The 20,721-nt window shown below is 33.3% G+C and overlaps 1 protein-coding gene across 8 annotated transcripts in view; it reads left to right on the top strand.

Annotated features, from left to right (window-relative positions):
- Window positions 1–238: 238 nt before the first annotated feature.
- EPHA6 (EPH receptor A6) overlaps window positions 239–20,721 on the top strand; it is a 953,598-nt gene continuing 933,115 nt past the window's right edge. For 6 of the 8 annotated variants that reach the window (XR_012129240.1, XM_037001712.2, XM_073231795.1 and 3 more), the window contains exon 1: window positions 239–623. Coding sequence is in view for 5 of the 8 variants with exons in the window: in XM_037001712.2 (XP_036857607.1) it covers window positions 242–623 (382 nt within the window). In the remaining 3 variants the exon portion in view is untranslated. The remainder of the gene's footprint in view (window positions 624–20,721) is intronic. The other 2 variants (XM_073231792.1, XM_073231793.1) reach the window with 2 other exon arrangements.

Here is a 20,721-nt window from a genome sequence, read left to right as displayed (position 1 = left end):
CGTTTCACAGCTGCTGCGCCTCCGCTGCTTGGGCTCTGCAAGTGCCCACTTGGGTCCGGAGAGGCGCTCGGGCCGCAGGAGCCGCCCGCCGCACCTGGTCGTCCCTCCCCCAGCCCCCGCCGGGAGGCGCCCGCCCCCGCCCCGTGCTCCCCTCCCCCAAGCACAGCCCGAGCTCGCTCCTGCGCGCGCGCTCTCCCGGGCCCAAGTGAATAGTCCTTGCGCGAGCGGGACACGGTGGTGGATGCAATTCCGCTCGCCTTCAGCCGCTAGGAGCTCCCTGGCGCCGCAGGCAGCGTCCTCCTCCGAAGCAGCTGCGCCGGCACCTGGGCAGCCTGGACCTTCGTACCCTGCCCCTGGGGCCTCGCGCGGGGGGCGCCCCGGGACAACCCCTGCGGGTCGGGTGGAGGAGGAAGAGGAGGAGGAAGAAGACGTGGATCCGAACCCCTACTCTACGCAGAACACCTGGCTGCGCTGCTGCCTCTTCTCTTTGAGGGGGAGGCGGAGAGAGACGCGGAGAGCCATGAGGGGCTGCGAAGTCCGGGAATTTTTTTTGCAATTAGGTTTCTTTTTGCCTCTGCTAACAGCTTGGCCGGGCGACTGCAGTCACGTCTCCAACAACCAAGGTAAGGGACGGGGCGGAGAAGCGGGAGGGGCGGGAGAAGGCGGGTGCCCCGAGGACCAGAGCCTGGTCGCCTCCTGCAGGTAACTTTGTCCTGCCGTAGGCTTCTCTGGGCTCTCCACACGGGAGGGTCGAGGATGTCCCCTCATCAGGGTGCCCTGTCCACTTCGTCCGGGACTGGCGGCATCGCGAGTTGCGGTCCCTTCTGCTTCCAAATGCTTTTAAGCGGATGCGTGAGCATCAGGCGCAGTTGGGTCCCACAGCCGGCCGCGGAGCCGCTCCCCGTCGCGCTGTCTCCGCAGGAGGTCAGGCTCCACGGCGAAGGCTTAATGGAGACCCTGGCTTTTGGCGGTGGCTCACAGTACGGTACCTTGTAGGTTCTCCCACAGGCCTTCATGAAAGCAGATCGCTTCTACTCGACCCTGTGGCCAAATGCCTTTTGCCTCGTAGCTGCGTCGCCCTTGCTGATCCGCGGCCCCCTTACCCCATTCAGACAAAATATGGACTCTTTCGAAATTATTCCTGGACCAGATGTCCACAGATCTTTTGTGGTTTCTCTTTCTTAGAGACACTGGAAAGCAGGTGGGGAAGATAAGCACTAAGTGTGATTTCCAAGTTGTGAATATCCTATTCATAAAGTCGAGTCACTGGCAGGTTTTTTAGAGGAAGACTTCATTTCGGTAGGTAAAGTGGTAGAATGAAGCTGAATAGTGTGTGAAAAGTGAACGTCAGGTTTGCCAAATAGAAAGCACTGAGAATTTTTGAACCTTTACTTCTGTTCATAAATCTTTACGAGACATATCTCACCGTCTTTCTGTTATGCACATTTAAGGATCTATGAAAAAAACATTGGCTGCATAATCTAAATCCTTTTAGACTAAGCAGCGAACAAACATAAAAGTTTTCTAGCAAGTACCTGGCTGGATACTCTTTTGGTGCTGCAATGACCACCAATATATGACCTGTTATGCCACACTTTTTTCTAAGATTTCAAATATAAAACTTCAATTACAGTTCTCATATAACATATAAGGCCTTGAAATAATTTGCAGATATAAAAGTGAAGGCCCCGTGACATTAAAGTGTGCACAGTTTTTGTGAGGGTGGGAAGATTAAGAGAGAAGGCAGATAGATAAAACAACAGCCTTTTTTTAGTCATAGACACACAGGACCTTTTTATTTTATTTATAAATATAATTCAGAATTAATATTCAGTTTTTGTTTATACAACTGGTACTTGTGACATGCTTTCCTAATTATTTCTGTTTTTTTACCTGACAGACTGCAATCACAAATGCACATATAAATTTTGGAAATTCTAACAGTCATGCCTTTGAAGATGTAGCACAGAATAAGTGCCACCTGTGGTGCCACTCTCCCATGGCAGTGCACACCTTTGCACACATCCTTTCCATGTTTTTAAAGGCTATTGGCATTAAATGTTGAAGCGGTAGTTAGTTAGCTATCTCATTGAAAACAGGAGATTTTAAAAACATATGTGATTATTTAGTTGGCTTTTTTTTATTTCAGGAGAGAAAACCAATTTTTAATAATTGCAAAGTCAGACATTTTTAATGTACTGTATGTTAGTACCTACGGATACTAGAGAAATGTGTACTTTCACAGTCAAGTTTGTAGAAATATTTAACAGTTATTTTCCATGTAATAATTTCCCTAAGTCAACATTTCTTTTTTCATTAAGTGCCTACAATACAACAATACCATCCTAGGCCTTGGGGACACTAACATACATAAAAATATATCAGGATCTTCAAGTGACTAAAGGGCCATTCTATCAAAATGTGTGGTGTTAAAATATGACCTTTCAGATATTCTTATTTGGGGGCATAGAGGAGTTGGCAATTTTTTGTAGCAAATTTTATTTGAATGACTTTCTCATACTTTTAAAAGACATTTTACCTAAACTACCAAATATACGTAAATTATGTGTGTTCTTATCAATTAGATTAACTTCCTATCAGTGAATGAGTATTGTTCATTTTACCCGTAAGTTAAATAGGCTCATTAAATGTAGTTTACTGAAACTCTGAATTTGAATTTGTATTATTATACTAAAAACACAAGCTATGCATGAAATTACACTTGAATAATATAGTACGTAAAGGCTAAAAAGGGTCAAATTTAAAGGTATTTTTCAAGAGAATACTATAGAGAAAATATGCTCAGGTTCTTTCATTAGTCACAAATGAGTGCTTATAAAATGCTTTTACAGCCTAAATTTATAGTAATTAGAAATCATGCTTTATAATACCTTGGGATAAATTTTGAATACCGAAATCATCACACTAAATGGTTAATAAAAATATCAAATTTCAAAATTATGAATATTTTGGAATATTTTATTAATTTGTTATTTTATAAATAGAGAAAATGAATCAAAACATCTTACCAATATTTAAACATTAAAAACATTGAGCATTACAGAATTATTATAGTATGCAATATAGAAAGATTAATGTAAAAATGTAAACTAGATTTCTTATACACATAATAATAAATATCAGCAATAATTAGCATTTTAAAGAGATGGCGTTCATTTTCCTAGTAATTTTTCATCTTAAAAACTACTGGAACTCATGTTTTATTTTTAAAATTTGTTATATATACATTTTTATATAACTTTCCTCCTGATTAAGGATATTCACAAAGTAATTTTTTAATGTTATTTATATATTTTTACCAAATAACATGGAATCCTTCAAGGTTAAAATGAATGGATTGACCCTCCTCCCCATTCCTAGTTTTCCATACTTAGGCAGAGAAGAATAATAACAGCAAGTAAACTACTTCATTTTTAACATGTTGCTTAATATGGTGCTATAAGTAACTTGACTATAGGAAGCAACTTTTGTCTTTTAACTTGTTTTGAGGCTCTGCACTATAAAGGCAAAATAAATCAATTTGACTCTTTCTTCCTATTACCCAAACCTCCTTGAATTGATCAAAAAGTAGAGTTGCTTCCTAGACTACTTTATATGATTAAGTGAAAACATGACTTATATTCAAATTTTTCTTATTCCATCAATTTTCCCTTTATTTAAAGCCATAGTATTTATTAGGTGTTGGTAATTTTTATTGAAAAATTTAGGTAATTTTTAATATATAAAAACTCATATTTCTGTATTGGGCACTTAGGTAAATAGGAAACACAATCTTGTCTCATATGTAAGTAACTCCATGTATATAAATTACAGTGTTTAGTAGCCACCAGGGGTCCATTTAGTCAAAGATTACTCTGCTTTGGCAAACAGTACTGTATAGTCTAAAAGAGTTGCTTAGGGTGTGACTCATGTTTCTGAAAATAAATATTCAAATCATTAAATGGAAATATGGTTTGGATATTAGAGTCTAGTGAGTTAATTTTATTACCAAGATTGTATAAATTGGTCTTTTTCCCCCTAGGGAATTCAGTGACAAATGAAATAAACAAGTAAAACAGTAGTCTGATTTGTTAGTTAAGGTGAACTTATGATTTTGAATGAATTGAGTGCAAAATCCACTGTTTTTGTAAATACAGGTGAACAGACCTGAGCAGAAAAATATCTGCTTAATAAAATTCATAGCCTAAAATTAGTCAGACTGCTGTAAGTATTATTCACAAACTATAAATCTGACTGTTCATTTATCTATACAAGGGGATAAATTGATTTTTTTAGAAAATTCGAGTGAGCTTTACTGAAGATATTAAAAATTTTGTTAAAGAAAACTGCATAATTTACAATGTTTCTTAAAGACCTTTCACTTAGCTAAAATTCATTTTCCTGGATAAACTATAGAGTTTTTTTAATGTTATAAAGTTGTAAAGGTGCAAGAGATTGTAATCACATGCCGTAAGTATGAAAACTGTAAGTATAAAACCAACCTAGAGGGTAATTTTATTGTACATTTACACATTGAATTAAGGCATTGTGCAATCATTATGATTAATATTCAAAGTAGAGAGATAAAATGTCATTATTATGCATTGATTAAGTGTTATTCTGAGTTTCGGATAAGACCATATCTAAAAACGCTCTCTTGCACAAAATTATAGTGTTCTTAAAGGCTCTCTTCTTCCAAGCAAAACGAATAAAGCAGTTTTATTTGGATTTTCCTAAAGGGTGTCATATGTATCTAATGGTACAAGCCAAAATTAATTATTGTTACATATTTTTACTGAATATTTTCAAGCTTTTCTGTAAGGAATTTGTGTTACTTTTATGTTACAAAATTAAATATTAAGAAAAATATTAGAGTATAAATCCTTTGATTTCTTCCCTAATCATTGCTAGTATAAACTACTTAAATACAAAAGGGATCATAGATTTTTCTGTATTTCCCTCTACCAGTCCTCTTTCCCTATCATAGGAACCATATCGTAATCTCTCTTTCCTCACACATACAAATACTTTGAACTACACTCCGTTTGTCCCAAATGGTGAAAAAATAGATCCTACTCACACTGTATACCAGCTAAACCCAGCAGTAATAGAAGTTTCTTCACTGTGTCCTTAACTCAGGATTTTTTGGGAGTATATATATGGTGGAGATCAATACAGTTAAGTAATCAAAATAGGTTTACTTTGTCCAATGTATGTTGTCAGTCATATAATCAGACTAATGCAGAGGCATTACATTGTTTATGCATTTACAGGTGTGCTTTTTAAAAAATGTATATATAAGGTGTGCAACAAAAATTGATATACTGCATCTACAACATTCTGATTAACTTGCAATTTTATTAAACTGACATTTTTCCTTAAAAAATGGAAATTCTGCTTTTGCCTTATTTTATTACTGTTTTCTAGAATTTAATATTTAGATGATGAAGAAAAAAGATAAGTAATACAGCTATCATCTATGCCCTCATGCAATTTATTTTCTAGTAAGGGAAACTGACCAAAAAATAATAAGTAATTAAATAAAGTGATAAAAGTCTTTAGAAATTCTATGAAGGAAGCAATAAAAACATTTCAAGAGAATAATAGGAGGGACCTGCTGTTTTAAATGTGATGGTTGGAAGACCTGTCTGGGAAGGTGACATTTAAGCCAGATTCTTGTGGAGGAAGGAGAACTAATTGTAGAGTGAGAAGTGCATTCTAGGAAGAGGGAATGCCCAGACAGTGACCTTGAGGTAAAATGAGCTTGACATTCTTGAAAAACTTGAGTCCAGGGTGATTGGAGCTTATTCAGCTAGAAAGTAGCATGAAGTAGGTTTGAAAGATAAGAACCAGAGCCCACAGAAAAGAAAAGGAGTCATGATAAACAGTTGTGTTTTAATATTATTCTAGGGAAAATAGAAAGCTGCTGAAAAAATTTTAACCAGCTTGCACTTAATAGTGTTATGACTAATGAGCATAGATGATTGGAAGGTGGCAAGAATAAAATTAGGAGTCTGTTGCTGTTGTCTAGGATAGGGTTTATGGTGGCCTGGCCAGAAGTGGTGTTAGTGGAGATGGAGAGAAGATAGATTTGATATATTTTGGAGGTAGAACATATGGGACCATCTTATCGTTACAGAAAAATAAATGTAGTTATTCAATATTTATATCATTTTTTCCCAAGAGACCCAGATAAATTTTCCATTCCTCATAAAAATGGTCTTGCTATGTAATGATTGATAACTGACAGGATAGGAGAGATGAGGCTGAGATGCCAGTTTTCTACATTATTCAGCTCAAACTATGATTTAAAATACTTTTAAAGTACAATTTTGCTATTTCAAACCATTGTACATAATGTATACTCATTTGATCAACAGATAAAATTTGTTAATACATTTCTGACATAAGTTTCTATACATAGTTATTTTTGTTAGGATGGTTAATGACACAAGTGGGTAGGGGATATGTTCACAAATCAGTATAGTAGTCCAACCGAGTCTAATTTTTTGCAAATAAAGAGTAATAGTTGAAAGTTTGGTTTATGTGCCAGTTTTATTCATCTTAGGTATGATCAGATTACTGTTACTGAAAACAAAAAATCTAAGTGATACTAGATTATAAGATAGGTGTTTTCAGATATTTTCTATTAGTCTTCTTTTCTCTTTGCATTTCTTTATTAAGAGAAACAAATGTTCAGAAAGCTTGTAAGAAACCCAGAAAATGAGGTTTTAGGGTATATGATATTCTTGGGGGCAGGGATGAGGGAAGAAACTCTTAGCCTTACTACCAAATGACAGTAAATTGCATATATTTTTAAAACCTTCCCTGACCAGTTAACTATCCATTACTTTGAACTGCTTTTTAGTAATTTAATGTGGATGCAATTATTAAATATATAGAAGTGTTAAAAAGTCCTAATGTAAACAGCAGTTCTGTATACTTTGTGTGTATTTAGAAAATCCATACTCTGGAGATGCTTCCTTTAAGCATTTCCAAATATTTTAAAACATATATTCAAACTTAGTAAATCTTACATTTTATTTTAGTGCTTAGAATATTCTTGAAAATACTATATTTATAATTACTCCCTTTAGATAAACATATGACTTATACAATTTCAGTTTTCAATGATAAATATTCTAAAATTTAATGAAGACATACATTTTTTAGACAGTTATTTGCTGAAGGCCTACTATTTGATTGGTAGTACTTACCACATGTAAGCGTTCCCAGACAAATTTCCCTCTCAGAATATATATGATCTAATGAAGAGTTTACAGTGTCTTTCCAGGTCTGGCAGAAAATTTCTGTTTCCTTCAAATTAGATCCACAATAAATTAGAAAAATACATTTTATTATATGATAGTATGTAACCATATTTATGATCAACTTCATAATATACAATTTTTTTATCATTACTAGGGGACCCTAGTAAACATAATGTTCTTTATGTAATTGCAGATTAATTATGAAAGAGAGGGGTAAAGGAATAAAAAAATTACCAATCTTTTTCTGTGTTTCACTTGTAAAAGTGGTTCACAAGAATCTTTAATGTTTTATGGATAGGTATATGTTCTGTTTAATTACATGGAAAGAAAACATCTGTCTTAAAAAACATGTTCATGCGTGCAAAAAGTAAATATTTCACATATGTAATGGCTTTCCACAGACAGATCGAGTGACCTTTTTTGTTCAGAGGATATTAGACTGACTTATTCTGGTATATTTATTTACAGTGGGTTATTATTAAAATAAACTGTAATTCATGTTGAAGATGCAAGTTCCCAGTTTCAAATAGCTGCAAGCATACCTTTTAACTGTACTTTGGAGCAAGAATTGGGATGAAAGTATGTATTTTCAGTCCATGTCCTGAAAAATACATTCAGCAGCTTTTCCCAGGATATTGCCGAGTCTTCTAGCTGTTGGCCTGTGTGATTACCTGTATTTGGTAGATATAATAGAGAAGTCATCACTCTTCCATCTTTTTTTATTTTATAACCTGAGGTGTAAAAAGTCATACCTATTCTTTGGTCATAAGAGATAAAACATAACATGTCTTTAGAAACTGGATGTTCAGGAGATAGAAACAGTTAATCTATTATTTTTCTCTTGTAATGCTAGGTATTTTTGTGGATATCTAGAAACAATAAAAAGTAAGCCTTATATGTAAATATTTGTATATATAATTTATAAATTTATTGTGTTAATTTACTAATAACATAACAGTAGATAATTATGTATTCTTTCAGGTTTGTACTGTATTATACTTATGTGGTACATGACCATTGCAAAGAGAAATATTTAGATAGTATGTGAAGTGTAATATCTAGAATAAGGAAAAGCATTTGCCTATTATTAAAAAAATTCAGTGTGTAGAAATTTGCCTACCTATGATGATTATAAATAGGTATATTTTAAGCAAGTTAATAGAAATATTTTGTGTTCTAGGAAATAAAGGCATTAAATTGGTATGTATTTCAAATAAGAAATATCTAAAACTAATTGAAATGATGGTCCCCAAATTTGAGTTGAATCATGTCTTAATATAAACTTAGTTTTTACTTTTAAAGGCAGAAATTTGTACCTTATGTTGTTATGATACTTTAATATTTCTAAAGATAATAGAAATTAAATGTATAGAAAGAGAATTAAACTCTAAAGGAGGCCAACAAATAAATTTTTTCTAAGAATTTATATCTCATACACTGTGATTTATTTTTAAATATAATGCTGTTGCTAAGTGGCATTGCAACAAAATTAAAAACAGGGAGAGGACGGAAAAGCTGAGTTACGCTACTTTAAAAGTGAACCGCTTTTTATGGAGTCTCGTTATAAGTAGCTAACAATACTCTGTGTTGGATTCATTAATGTCTACAAGTATAGAAGTGTTTATTGAGGACAAATAATCTTAGCTAAAAATTAATATAAAAACATTGAAAATGTCCTTCCTGTCTCCCTCCAAATTTAAAGTTTACTTAGATAATATTTATCTTGTGAATGCAAGTAGTTGCATTAAAAATAATTAGTAGTTGCTGTTAAGTATGACAGGAAACAGCTGAGCAGACTAGCAGATGGCATTGCACAAAATCGTAAGTTTTGTCTATTCAAAAATGAAAATCTACATTGGTCCACTTGCTAACAATTAGTATAATGCCTCACCATAAAGGCGGGATTGTAATAGCAAGGACAATTTTAGGATACAAGAACATTTAATCAGACAAGTTCACTGTTACTTTGGCTATTTTATGTGCTCATATTAATGAGGGTGCTGTCAGAGACCTCATTTTTATTTGGAAAAGAAGCACAAAATCTCACAAGTGTATGTTGTTGGTATAGCATATTGCTTAGTATGGTTTAAAATAGCTAAAACTTGTTCCAAATGCTTTTTTTGTAATTTTTATATTAGAACAAAAAGTTACAGTACAATACTGTTTTAGAGTGTTATAATAAGTTCATTTTATAGATTGAAAAATGAACTATATTCATTTTTCACCCATTATTAAAATAACAGTGGTAGTTTAGCAGAAGTTACATGTGTAAGAATCTTTATAATATTCACTTGTCTTATCAGAACTCTATCTATATACGTTGTTTTTAGATTTTTCAAGGGCCCTATTACCTACTAAAGCATATTTAAAATTTAAGAATTTATTTTAATGGTTAGTATTCTAAAGTTTTAATATGCTTGTTAAAACTAATGAAAAATTTTTTCCCAAAAATGTTACCAAGGCTTTAAAATCAGATAAAATTGTTAGACTGTTTCTACTATTAAGTTCTCAAATACTTTTTCATTGGAATATATAGCCAATACAGCTATAGTTACCTTTGTTTTTTGTTCATTTTTATTTTTATTACTTATATATAAACACTTCAGTTCTTAATATATTGTTCATATATATTTTCCTAGAGTAGGAAAATTCTAAGTAGTTCAACAGTAAGTATATATTCATCTGATTTTTAAATGAAATATATAGATACTTCCTATGTTTTACACTGTGCTAGCACAGGAAATAAAAAGACAGGCCACTGCCCTTAACCTCTGCAAATCTAAGATATAAATGAGGCTATTTATATGTCAGTGACTAATTAAAAAATTAATTTATATATTTGGCTTATATGGATTTAGCTGTTCCATAAAGAAGTTCACATCTGTGAACTATCATTCAAAGAAATAAAAAAATAAAAGTACATTTCTCAGGGATCTATGAATTAATATATGCAGATAACAAAAATAATTATTCATTCAATATATTGCCCAGGATCATAAATTGGCCATTACTTTGTATGACTGCTAGGAATGAAATAAGATCTGCTCTTCCCTCCCTTGACCTTAAGGACAGTGTTATGAAATTCAGGAGATATACCTGACTGTGAAATACTAGCAATATACCAAAGATAAAGTGAAGGGAAATAATACAAAATTTTACAAGCAAATAAGCCTGAGTTACACATGGGAAATGAAAATCAACATTTATCAGTATTGATCATCATGAATATATTAAAATAATAAGAGAATTATAAAGACTGATTCCTCCAGAGACCTCAATTTTTAACTTTCTTTGAATTTGTTATTCTGCACTTGAAGATTAAAAATCATGCATATAAATAAAAAATAAATATCCAAGCTAATAAAGTCTTAGACTGAAAATAGACCTTTTAAGTAAGTAGTATGACTTGGCTTTTTCATTAACATTTTGTCATGTTCTTTAAGAAATATTATACTTAATGGTGTTGGCTGCTTTTAAAAATACAGCACCACAAAAACCTAAATTTTGCTGCATTATACATATTTATTTTCTGATTATTTTAGGTGAAGGTTAAATTGACAATACCCGTATGCTTTACATTATGTTTAACTTAAAGATTAAAAATGTTTCTACAGTTGCTTGCCATCTCCTACCATGTTAATTTCTTGTGTTATTGTACTACCCTTTTTTAAATCTATTTAAGATTTGTTTTTAGCAGTTTCATAACTTTGAAATTGCAGATATCTTTTACTGTCTATCTTGATAAATTTGGTAAATTACTGTTTGAGAGATCCTATATTTTATATTTGAGAAATGTCTCTGTAGAAACATGTAGAGAGAGAAATTTCTGCCAAGCTTGGCATTTTTAAACAAAAAATCAATACCAGATTACCCATGATTAGCTGTTGACATTTAGATGAGAACATTTAGAATGTCATTTTAAAAAGCACTGAAAAGTATCAGTTTAGTTTCTAAATTACAATATTTTTATTTTCAAATCCAGCCTGCTATGGTTCTCATCCTCCCTGTAATATAAAGATGTAAATTTTAAGAAATGAATTGAGATAATTAGATTTTCTGACAAACTAGACTTTGAATAGTTGATTAATTGAAAAAATTACAGATCTGCCAACAAATCTAATGGATTACTTATCTCTTTGTATACATCTGAGTTTGTTGATGTTATTATTATCATTATTACAACACTCTGGTTCAGGGATTAATCCTAATTTATAAAAATAAATCTTTTTATAAGATGTATTATGATTGGATCAATGTTTATCTTTAATCATTATACAATACCTAGAATATGGTCATTTAATGCTATGTCATAAAAATTATTTTAATTCTATGCCAGAGTGTATTTCACATGTCTTTAAAATTATTTTCTCCCACAGCAGGTGATTTACCTAGACTGTCAGAGTCTGACTTCTTGCCAAACTTTACTAGATTGATATTTTCTGAAATTTGATATCTTAATTGTAAAGGATTATGATTTTATATACAATCCCCCCCCCCACGCACACACACTTAGTATGATAAGGATCCCACTCTCCAAAAGTTTGGTTGAAAGTCCTGCTCCTGATGTTGCACCAGAATTCAGGAAGCTTATATGGTACCTATAAAACTAAGGAAAAAACTGCGAATTTCCTCTTTGGTATATTTGTCACTAATGTATTTATTTTCCAAGTTCAAGAGAGTGAGTGTCTTGTTCACTGCAGTTACACTCAACTTTTGATTTAAAAATTTGCACTTCTATTTCATTGTGAAATTAGGAACTATTTCATGTGAATTGGTTATTTTTATCTCCTTTAGCTATTCTTAAATCAGAGTGATGATGATTTTGTTGTATGTAAGATTTTTATATATTGCTTACATACATCATGTTAACTCCAAGAATTTTCCCCAAGTTGTATTTTAATATGTTGCATATCAAGGTTAGCTTCAACCTCCAAAGTTTCTCACTCATAATTTTTTCCCATCTAAGATTTGCTTCTGAAGACATGCACACACTAGTTCATAGGCTATTGGGAAATAAAATGCCCATTTACCAATCTAATGTATTCCAATGATAAGCTCTCTGGCAAAAGGTCAGTTGTAGAATTACAAAAAAATGTAACTTATTCTGAAGTGAAGTTTCTTACCTTCAGTTTAAATCTAAACCATCCCAAATGTACTTACTTAATATCCACAAGGATAAGATGACTGATACCTATCTATTTTAGGGGGAAAAGAGGGGGAGGAAAGGTAAATTCAAGTGTAGAAGTGTTTGCTGCATAGAATAAGGCCAACACAAAAGCAGATACAATTGGCTTTACTGAAGTATGACTTTATCTTGAATGCACACACACATACACAGTCTTCTAATATTGTATGGCTCTGATAAACTTCTCCTTGGGTGGGAAAAGCTAGAAAGAGTTAGAGGGGGTTAAGAATTTGAGTAAAAACTGAAACTGAATATCTAGCTGAAAGCAAGAAAGTTTCCCCAGCTTTCATTTCTCAATGCTTAATATTTTGGGAGGACTTTACAAGTTTATGGGATCATGTCTATTGATCTTTTTCTCAGTTAATTTTCTGAGTGTGTTCTAATGTCTAGAGAATCTTTGCATATCCTACTTAACTGTATTTTCTAGATATTGTATGGCTTGAAGTTAATGTATCATGCCTCAGAGAATGATATGACAATAAATATTTCTTTTGAAGATGTGTTCTGGATAGCAGTTAAGCAGAATGTTGAAAGATATTGACACACTTAGATCCATTAATTTTACTTTCATGGATTTATAGGAAGATGCATAGGTAAATACAGACAAGATTTATATACAAGGATTTTTAATTTTATTTTTTTTATAAAACTGAAGAATTTGAATTAAAGTTAATACACCAAAACAGGAAAGTCTTCATAGAGATATAACTGCCTTTGGTTGGAAAAATTCCTTGAATGAGTGCATGTGCATCAAGAGCTTTCCTAAATTCCTCTGTGGAAGACAGTGGAAAAACTTGTTTTGCTACTAAGAAAATGAGAAGGATGATAGGAAAACAGGAAGGAAGGCTTGAAAGACGAGAAGTCTGATTCATATTATGGAATTAGTTTAGAATAGTCAAGATGACAACTTAAAAATGATTGTGACTGTTCTACTTGAAGTTGTTTGCATGACTGAGATGTTAACCATTCTTCCTGTCTTCATCTCCAAAATTTTATCAAGGCCATTCATACTCCAGAAAAATAGAGATAGAAAATAGGAGTAAAATTTTTCTGAGGAGAGAAGCCCAGTTAGATTATCCCACCATCAAATATTTCTGAAAATATCAGAGTTTATTCAGCTACGTGGGATTCTGCAGAAACTTTGCCCTATCCTTATAAGCTGTTCATTAACACAGGTGGGTTAGGAATTATGTTCTCATCTGGTCCTGTGATGAATTCCTAATCCTTTCAGAGGAGGTAACATGGATGTATCTAACATGAAAGCATTCCCATACAATATTTACAGACAGCAAGAAATTGAAAAAAAAAAAGTGAAAGAAATAAAGATTATGTGTACACTACGTGTGCTGTTTCTCTTACCAAGAAACAGGAAGCGAGGTCAAATGTATAAGAGATAGATTTTAAAGATATAAAAGGGAAAGTGGTAACTTTAATAATCTGAAATCCTGTTTCATATACTTTAAACACAGTAGCTTCATTTTCATTTTTATGAATGTATAGAATAGTGTGGCCACCTATCCTGTGCTCATGGAAGTGAGTACTGAAGTCAGGGACTTCGCATAGTTTGCAGCCAGAGTGAAAACGGGGGAAAGTCTTAGTAAAAGTGAAGGAGCAGGACTTTGTCTGCCTCTCTACGTTCTCCTGGGTAGTAATGCATCTCATTCCCCAGTACCTCCATAGGTCCTTCATGGTGAGTTTTATACAGATTTTGCAATGACAGCAACAGCAAGCAATCCTAGACTCTCCTTGCTGCTTTATATCCATCCCAGACTTTATATCATCCCTGACTTTTAGCAGTTACATGTTATCACTGATGAATCTCTCCTAATAGTATATTTTGATTGGCAACATTTTTTTGTTGGAAAAAAAATTGTTGGTTCATACAAACTGATTGGGTCATCAGGATCAGGAACTAGATCCATTATCTCATAAGCAAAGCTTCAGACTCATATTATATTTACTGCTTGCGTGTTTTGGAGGTTGGAAGCTATCCCAGTTCAACTGCGTAATGGTTGTAAAAGAGGGCATACTGTGGTATTCAGACCACTTTATCTTAGACTAATAAGTGTCATCCATTTATCAAGAATACTTTTGCTTCAAAGATATGAAAGTTTCTTTTAAAAAAATTTGATGGGGGTAGTGGGATCATTGCTCTTTTGAAAAATATATAAAGGGGAAAAAATAAGCCTACATAGTACAAAGAGGAAGGAATACAATGAAAAACAATCATGTTTTACTCTAGGCAGTTTAGCTCTCAAGTACTGTATGATGTTTCTTTTCCAATAAAAGTGTACTAGAAATAGACTAGGAGGAGTCTGTGCTCTTTAGAAGTACTCAGAGGAAAAGAAATATGGTCATTTCCTTGCTCTCCTATTCTTGAAAACTGATAATTTTGAAATATTTTGGTCTTCAACAATTAATGTTTATTTCTTCATAAAACTAAGTATATAGCAACCTATTGCAGCATAAAAGCTATCTTCCCATCTCATGGGAAATAGAGGTAGTGTCTCCTTCCTGTTCTCTTGTTCTTTACAACATTCTGATTTGATAATTGAATCCTGTATTAAATGCTTATGACTCTCATACATAGAAAATGGAATATATTTGAAATAAATATTCTATGTTAAGCTTGAGTTACTGTATTTTGTGCAAAAGTTTTAAAATAGCTTACCTAGATCTTGGAACCTTTTAGGAGACATTTCCACTCTGACCTAATACTTCACTGTCTACACAAAAACACACACAAGCACAGTCTGAAAACACTATGCTGTTTGCTCTGTAAACTGTTTTTTTTTCGCTAGTTTGCCGTGGTTCACATAATCCCAAGTATCTCATTTTAGTATGATAAAAGAACTATAAATTGGAAGTGTGTGTGTGTTTTTTTTCCTACTGTATTTCAGGTCATATTACATTAAGTAGTCCAAATATAACTTGCTTGAGCCTATAGTTATTAGGAAAACCAGTTCTAATTTAAGTTCAGAATAAATGGATAGTATCTTTGTGCTTAAAGAGGATATTTCTCTGAAAAACTCAAACGTGTTTTATACTCAGCAGTTGCTCCCATCATTGCACATATAAAAAATGTATCTCTAGTTGTGGGAGGATTTGTCATATTAGGAAAAATAAGGAAAAAGACTAAATGCTTTTCAACTGTATATATTAATTTAATTCTACCACTTTATCTTTTTTATTCCATCTCTTTAAGGTAAGTAAGCATCATAAGTTACTGCACTTATTTTAGTAATAGAATTTATATAGATGTTACATTACTTGGCAAAGATGATAGAACAGATAAGTAACCACAAAGGAAAAACAAGCCAGTTCTTAAGTCTTTTAGATCAATGTACTTTCTAAATGGGAAGGAGAAATTCATGCAACTTCTAGAATATTGAAAATATAAAGATAGTGAATTTAAATATTTTTCTTTTATATTAGTGTCTTGAAAACTTCAAAACACTGAACCTATATCCCTTATAAATAATGATAATCTGTTTCAAAAGAATAGAATTATTTGGAAAAAAGCTTTGTAAAAAAAAATTTATTTCCTTGGATCATACAGCTATTTTTATTATCAGGTAACAGCATGACTTTAAACAATGTTGCCATTTTCACTCATTTTCTTTATACACATTATTTTTTGTGACTGTGAGACCCTTTTCTACATGCTTTTGCTTCCCTGTTTACCTCCTATTCATTTACTAATTTGTCCTGATATGTTTAACTTAGGCTCTGTACAAGCAGTCTTGATTCACGAGCAATAATGACAACTTCAGTACATCATGAGAGGCCATAAGTTTGGGTCTTCTGCCCCTGACTCTCTTTCATGTGGGCTACTTTTGATTTTCCCTCTATTTAGATCTAACATAGCTACTATCAAGTCACATTGTCTTTAAAAATTGCCGCAGACCTTGTTAAGATGACAGACTGCTGAGCTCCACTACTGATGAGTTGGGTTTAGTATATTTGAGATAGTGTTAGGATTGTTCATTTTTAATAAGCATTCTGCAAAATTAGGTGCAGATGGTTTGAGAAACCCTGACTTAGAGATCCCCATCTGTATCAATTCTAGTTTTTGTTTGCAAGCAGTAGGAGTTAAAGCTAGCTAAAATAAGCAGAAAAGAAATTTTAGGATGTTAGATAATCCACACAAGCAAAGAGAATCCTAGAGAACCAACTTTAGAAAGGATGGGAACCAGCACAGATCTAAGCATCTGGAATTAATCATCAGTTTCATTGGGCTAAAGTGATTTCACCCTTTCCTTCCTGTAATTGTAATACTCAAGTAAAAATCTCAGTCCTGCAAAAATGAGCCTGATTGGCCTAGGGTGGGTTGGGTCCTGAGCCCCTTTGTTATAGCAAGAGTAAGACCCCTAGTTTGACAACCTTACTTTGACTGGACACTATGTAGGACAAGTGATTCCTTAAAAATGCTGTCCTTAAAACAAATAGAATGGGTAATAGATGGCCCAAACCCAGCACATGTCTAATAAGTGATCATATAATATAATCATCTAGATGACTTCTTTTAGGATTTCAGACCTACCACTAACAATTATGAGGTGAATATGACTTTTTATAATTAGAATGTATAGTGTTTCCTGGTTCAGCCCAGGGAAATTAGGAATAATTTTGCAACTACTTTCAGTTGAGTATCAGCAGTTTTGGAGGCATATTATAATAGAGCCATGAAACCAGTCTCCCAAAAGTATAGCATATATTTGCTTTCACCCAAGTACAATTTAAAACATCCCTTGTTATGATAAAACTCATCCCTAAAGTATGGAAAACTGCATATAGGTGGCCTATGTTGTTAACCAACATACTATCTTGTATCCCTAAAGGTAAAATAATTGAACAAATTCATCATCTCTTAGGATTTGAAAAAGATCTAGACTGAGAAAGCTAATAACATTTTTCTGTAACTTGAAGTGCTTTTTTGATAGGACATTGTATGAGAAAGGAGCCTAAAGTATTACTTTCCTCCAAAACTTAAAATAACAAAATAACTGACTAAATGTGGTTGGAAAAAATTATAATCTGACAATTTAACCATAAGTTATAAATTTATATAAATTAGGTTTATTTAAGTATCAAAAGTACCTCCCTTAGTAAATCTGTAGAGAAAGATACAAAACCTTCAGGAATATCTCTGTGGCTCCTGTGTGATTGATGACTGTTTATATATATCTCAGTTTATAGAGGGCATAACCTTTGAATAAACTCAGACCTTGAATAGTAGTGAATTAAACAGGAGAAAATGTAGAAGAAAAATCTGAATCTTACTACACAAAGACCATACCAGAGAATCTGCATGGCCTTCTGCCCACAGCTTTCTCTAATTAAAAGACAGCTGTGAAATAAAGGAAAAGTCATGCATAACCTAGGTTTCAACTGTTCAAAAACAACTGGAATGAAAGGCAAGATGAGAAAGGAAAGGTGTATTCATACTTCAATTCTGAAATACTGGAAGCAGTAATGAAAAGTTTGAAATGTCAGAATAGCTCTGAATTGCTGAGGATAGAGAGTGAAAAGTCTGGAAGTCCTGAATTTTTTTCCTTCCAGCTCTAAGAGATTAAAGATGAGAAATTTTCTGGGGAATTTTCTTCATGGATTCCATTTGAGGATATGGTAATTTATAAAGTAGAGATATCTTACTATTAAAGTTTGGTCAGTAAGGGGCTTGTTATATCTCCTTATATTTCTTCCATTTTCACTCCACTCAGGGCTGCATAATCAAATACACCTGGGACTGAATCCCAGTTCTATGTCTTGTTAGGATGAGTTTTTTAGAAAATGGTTTAATATCTTGGCATTGCTTTAATCATCTATAAAATAGCAAAAGTCATACCTATTCTGTTTTATTTTAAGAATTTATGGATGGAATATATGTAGAAGTACCTGGCCACAACAAATAACAACAGTAATATGTTACCATTAATTGAGTTATTGCTGTTTCATGGACTTCAGTGCATTATTTCATTCAGTCTTCTCATTTGAACTGGGATGTAGGTTGTATTTATTCCATTCAGTAAGGGAAGAAACTTAGTTATAGAGAGTTTGAGGAGTTTTCTTTTAAGATCACAAGCTAGTAAGTTAACTATAGATTTTGAAATCAAACCTAGATCACTACCTTTGAAAAAACACAAACATTTATTAAATATATTACTAGTGGTCTTGTATCAGAGATACAAATATGAGTAAAATTAGTTCTTCATGAACATACTGTCTAATGGGAAGAGAATGTTAAATGGGTTGGAGACAATTTGTAGGTACAGTGATGGAAACGTACAGGTTACCAATGGCTTTGAAGGAAGAAGAGGTAGTCACTTCTACTTTCAGGTATCATAAAAGACTTTATAGGAAATAAAGGAATATAGGAAATGAAGCCTGACCTGAGTGTTGAAATATATGTCTATTTATCAGGTGACTGGTGATTACAAATCATTCTAGAAAAGTGAAGTAACAAATATACGGGCATGGAAAATACATATGATAGCATTTTTTGGGGGGGTGTGGGGGTCAGGTAAATAGGAATACATAGTGACTATGAGAGTGAGGCAGGAGGTGAAGGAAGAAAAACAGATTTAGGACAATGAAAAGTCTTGAATGCTCTTCTACGTTGTTTGTGCTTTATCATAAGAAGCTAGAGATTCTTAGCTCTGGTTGTACATCAAAATCATATTGGTTTTTTTTTTTTTTTAATATTTGTACTTGAGTCCAACCCAGATCTACCTCTATAAATATACTTTTTTGTAGTGGATTTTGAACAACTTTCTTCTTACTCTTGTTAAGACTATTAAGAATGTAGTAGATCCTCAGTAAATATTGGTTGACTGAACTCAGTAGATAGCTTTTGTTAGTTCTTCAGAATTATTTGTTACTTCAGTGAGTGTTGTGAGGGAAATTTTTTTTCGTTATTGAAAGTTACATTTTTATAAGAACGTTCTGGAATATAAACAAAAGATATTAAGTTAATGATGACCCAATAGCTACAAATGTGTTATGCTGATATATTTATTGATGATTTACTGATAGCTAAAGGGTGTATTGTTTGGTGAGCAGTACATTCACTATTCTTCTCCTTCTCATATTGTATTAGCATTACTATAAGGCACATGGACTGCATTTTTCCCATGATCTGGAAACTGGAAGTCTAGCTATTTCTCTGTTTCAGTTTTTAATATGGAATGAATTACCTGTGAATTAAAAAAAAATAATAGTACATGCAGATTTGAATTTTTTTATTAGTGCTTCAAAGCAGAAATGAATAAAACTAATCTAAAAATGTTATCTGGGAATAAAAAGAAAAACCATTTGGCTTCACATAAAGAGCTTGTAAGTCACCACTTGGTCCTAAGAACAAATAAAAAACTAAACAGATTGAAAAATTAACTTTTCTTGAATCCATGAGAGAAGGAGGACACAAAACGAACTGCTCCCTCAAATATTGGAAAGACAGAGAGGTGAATACAGGACTCCCTCCTTTTCAGAGCAGAGGCTCACAAGTAGAAACATCCACAGGAACCAGTGCTGGGTATATTATGTCTGATTATCAAGAAAAAATTACAAAGTATACCAAAAGGCAAAGAAAAAAACAACATACAATTTGCAGAGACAGAGCAAGCATCAGAACCAGACATGGCAGGGATGTTGGAATTATCCGATCGGGAATTTAAAACAACTATAATCAATATGCTAATGGCTCTAATGGATTAATTAGCATGCAAGAACAGATGTGCATTGTAAGCAGAGAGCTGGAAATCCTAAGAATGAAACAAAAAAATGTGAGAAATAAAAACACTGTAACAGAAATAAACAATGGCGTAGATGGGCTTATATGTTAGACTGGATACAGATGAGGAAGAAATCTCTGAGCCAGAGGATGTATCAGTAGAATCTACACATACACACATACATAAAGCAAAGGTAATAAAGACTGAAAAAAAGAACAGAATATCCAAGGACTATGGGACAGCTACAAACAATGTAACATACATGCAGTGGGAATACCAGAAGAGAAGAAAGAGAAAGGAACAGATGGAATATTTGAAGCAATGATGTATGTGAACTTCCCCAAAATACTCAACATCAAGTGAGACAAATGCAAAAAAAAAAAATAGCACTTAGGTATATTATTTTCAAACTATAGAAAATCAAAGTTGAAGACAAAGTCCTGGAAGAATCCAGAAGGAGAAAGCACCTTACCTATAGGGGAAGAGAGATAAGAATTATATCTGTCTTCTTTTCAGAAACAATACAAACAAG

This window comes from Manis javanica, chromosome 3 (genome assembly GCF_040802235.1).
Source record: "Manis javanica isolate MJ-LG chromosome 3, MJ_LKY, whole genome shotgun sequence".
In the NCBI taxonomy this organism is placed as follows: Eukaryota; Metazoa; Chordata; class Mammalia; order Pholidota; family Manidae; genus Manis; species Manis javanica.
This window is presented reverse-complemented; position numbering and strand designations above follow the sequence as displayed.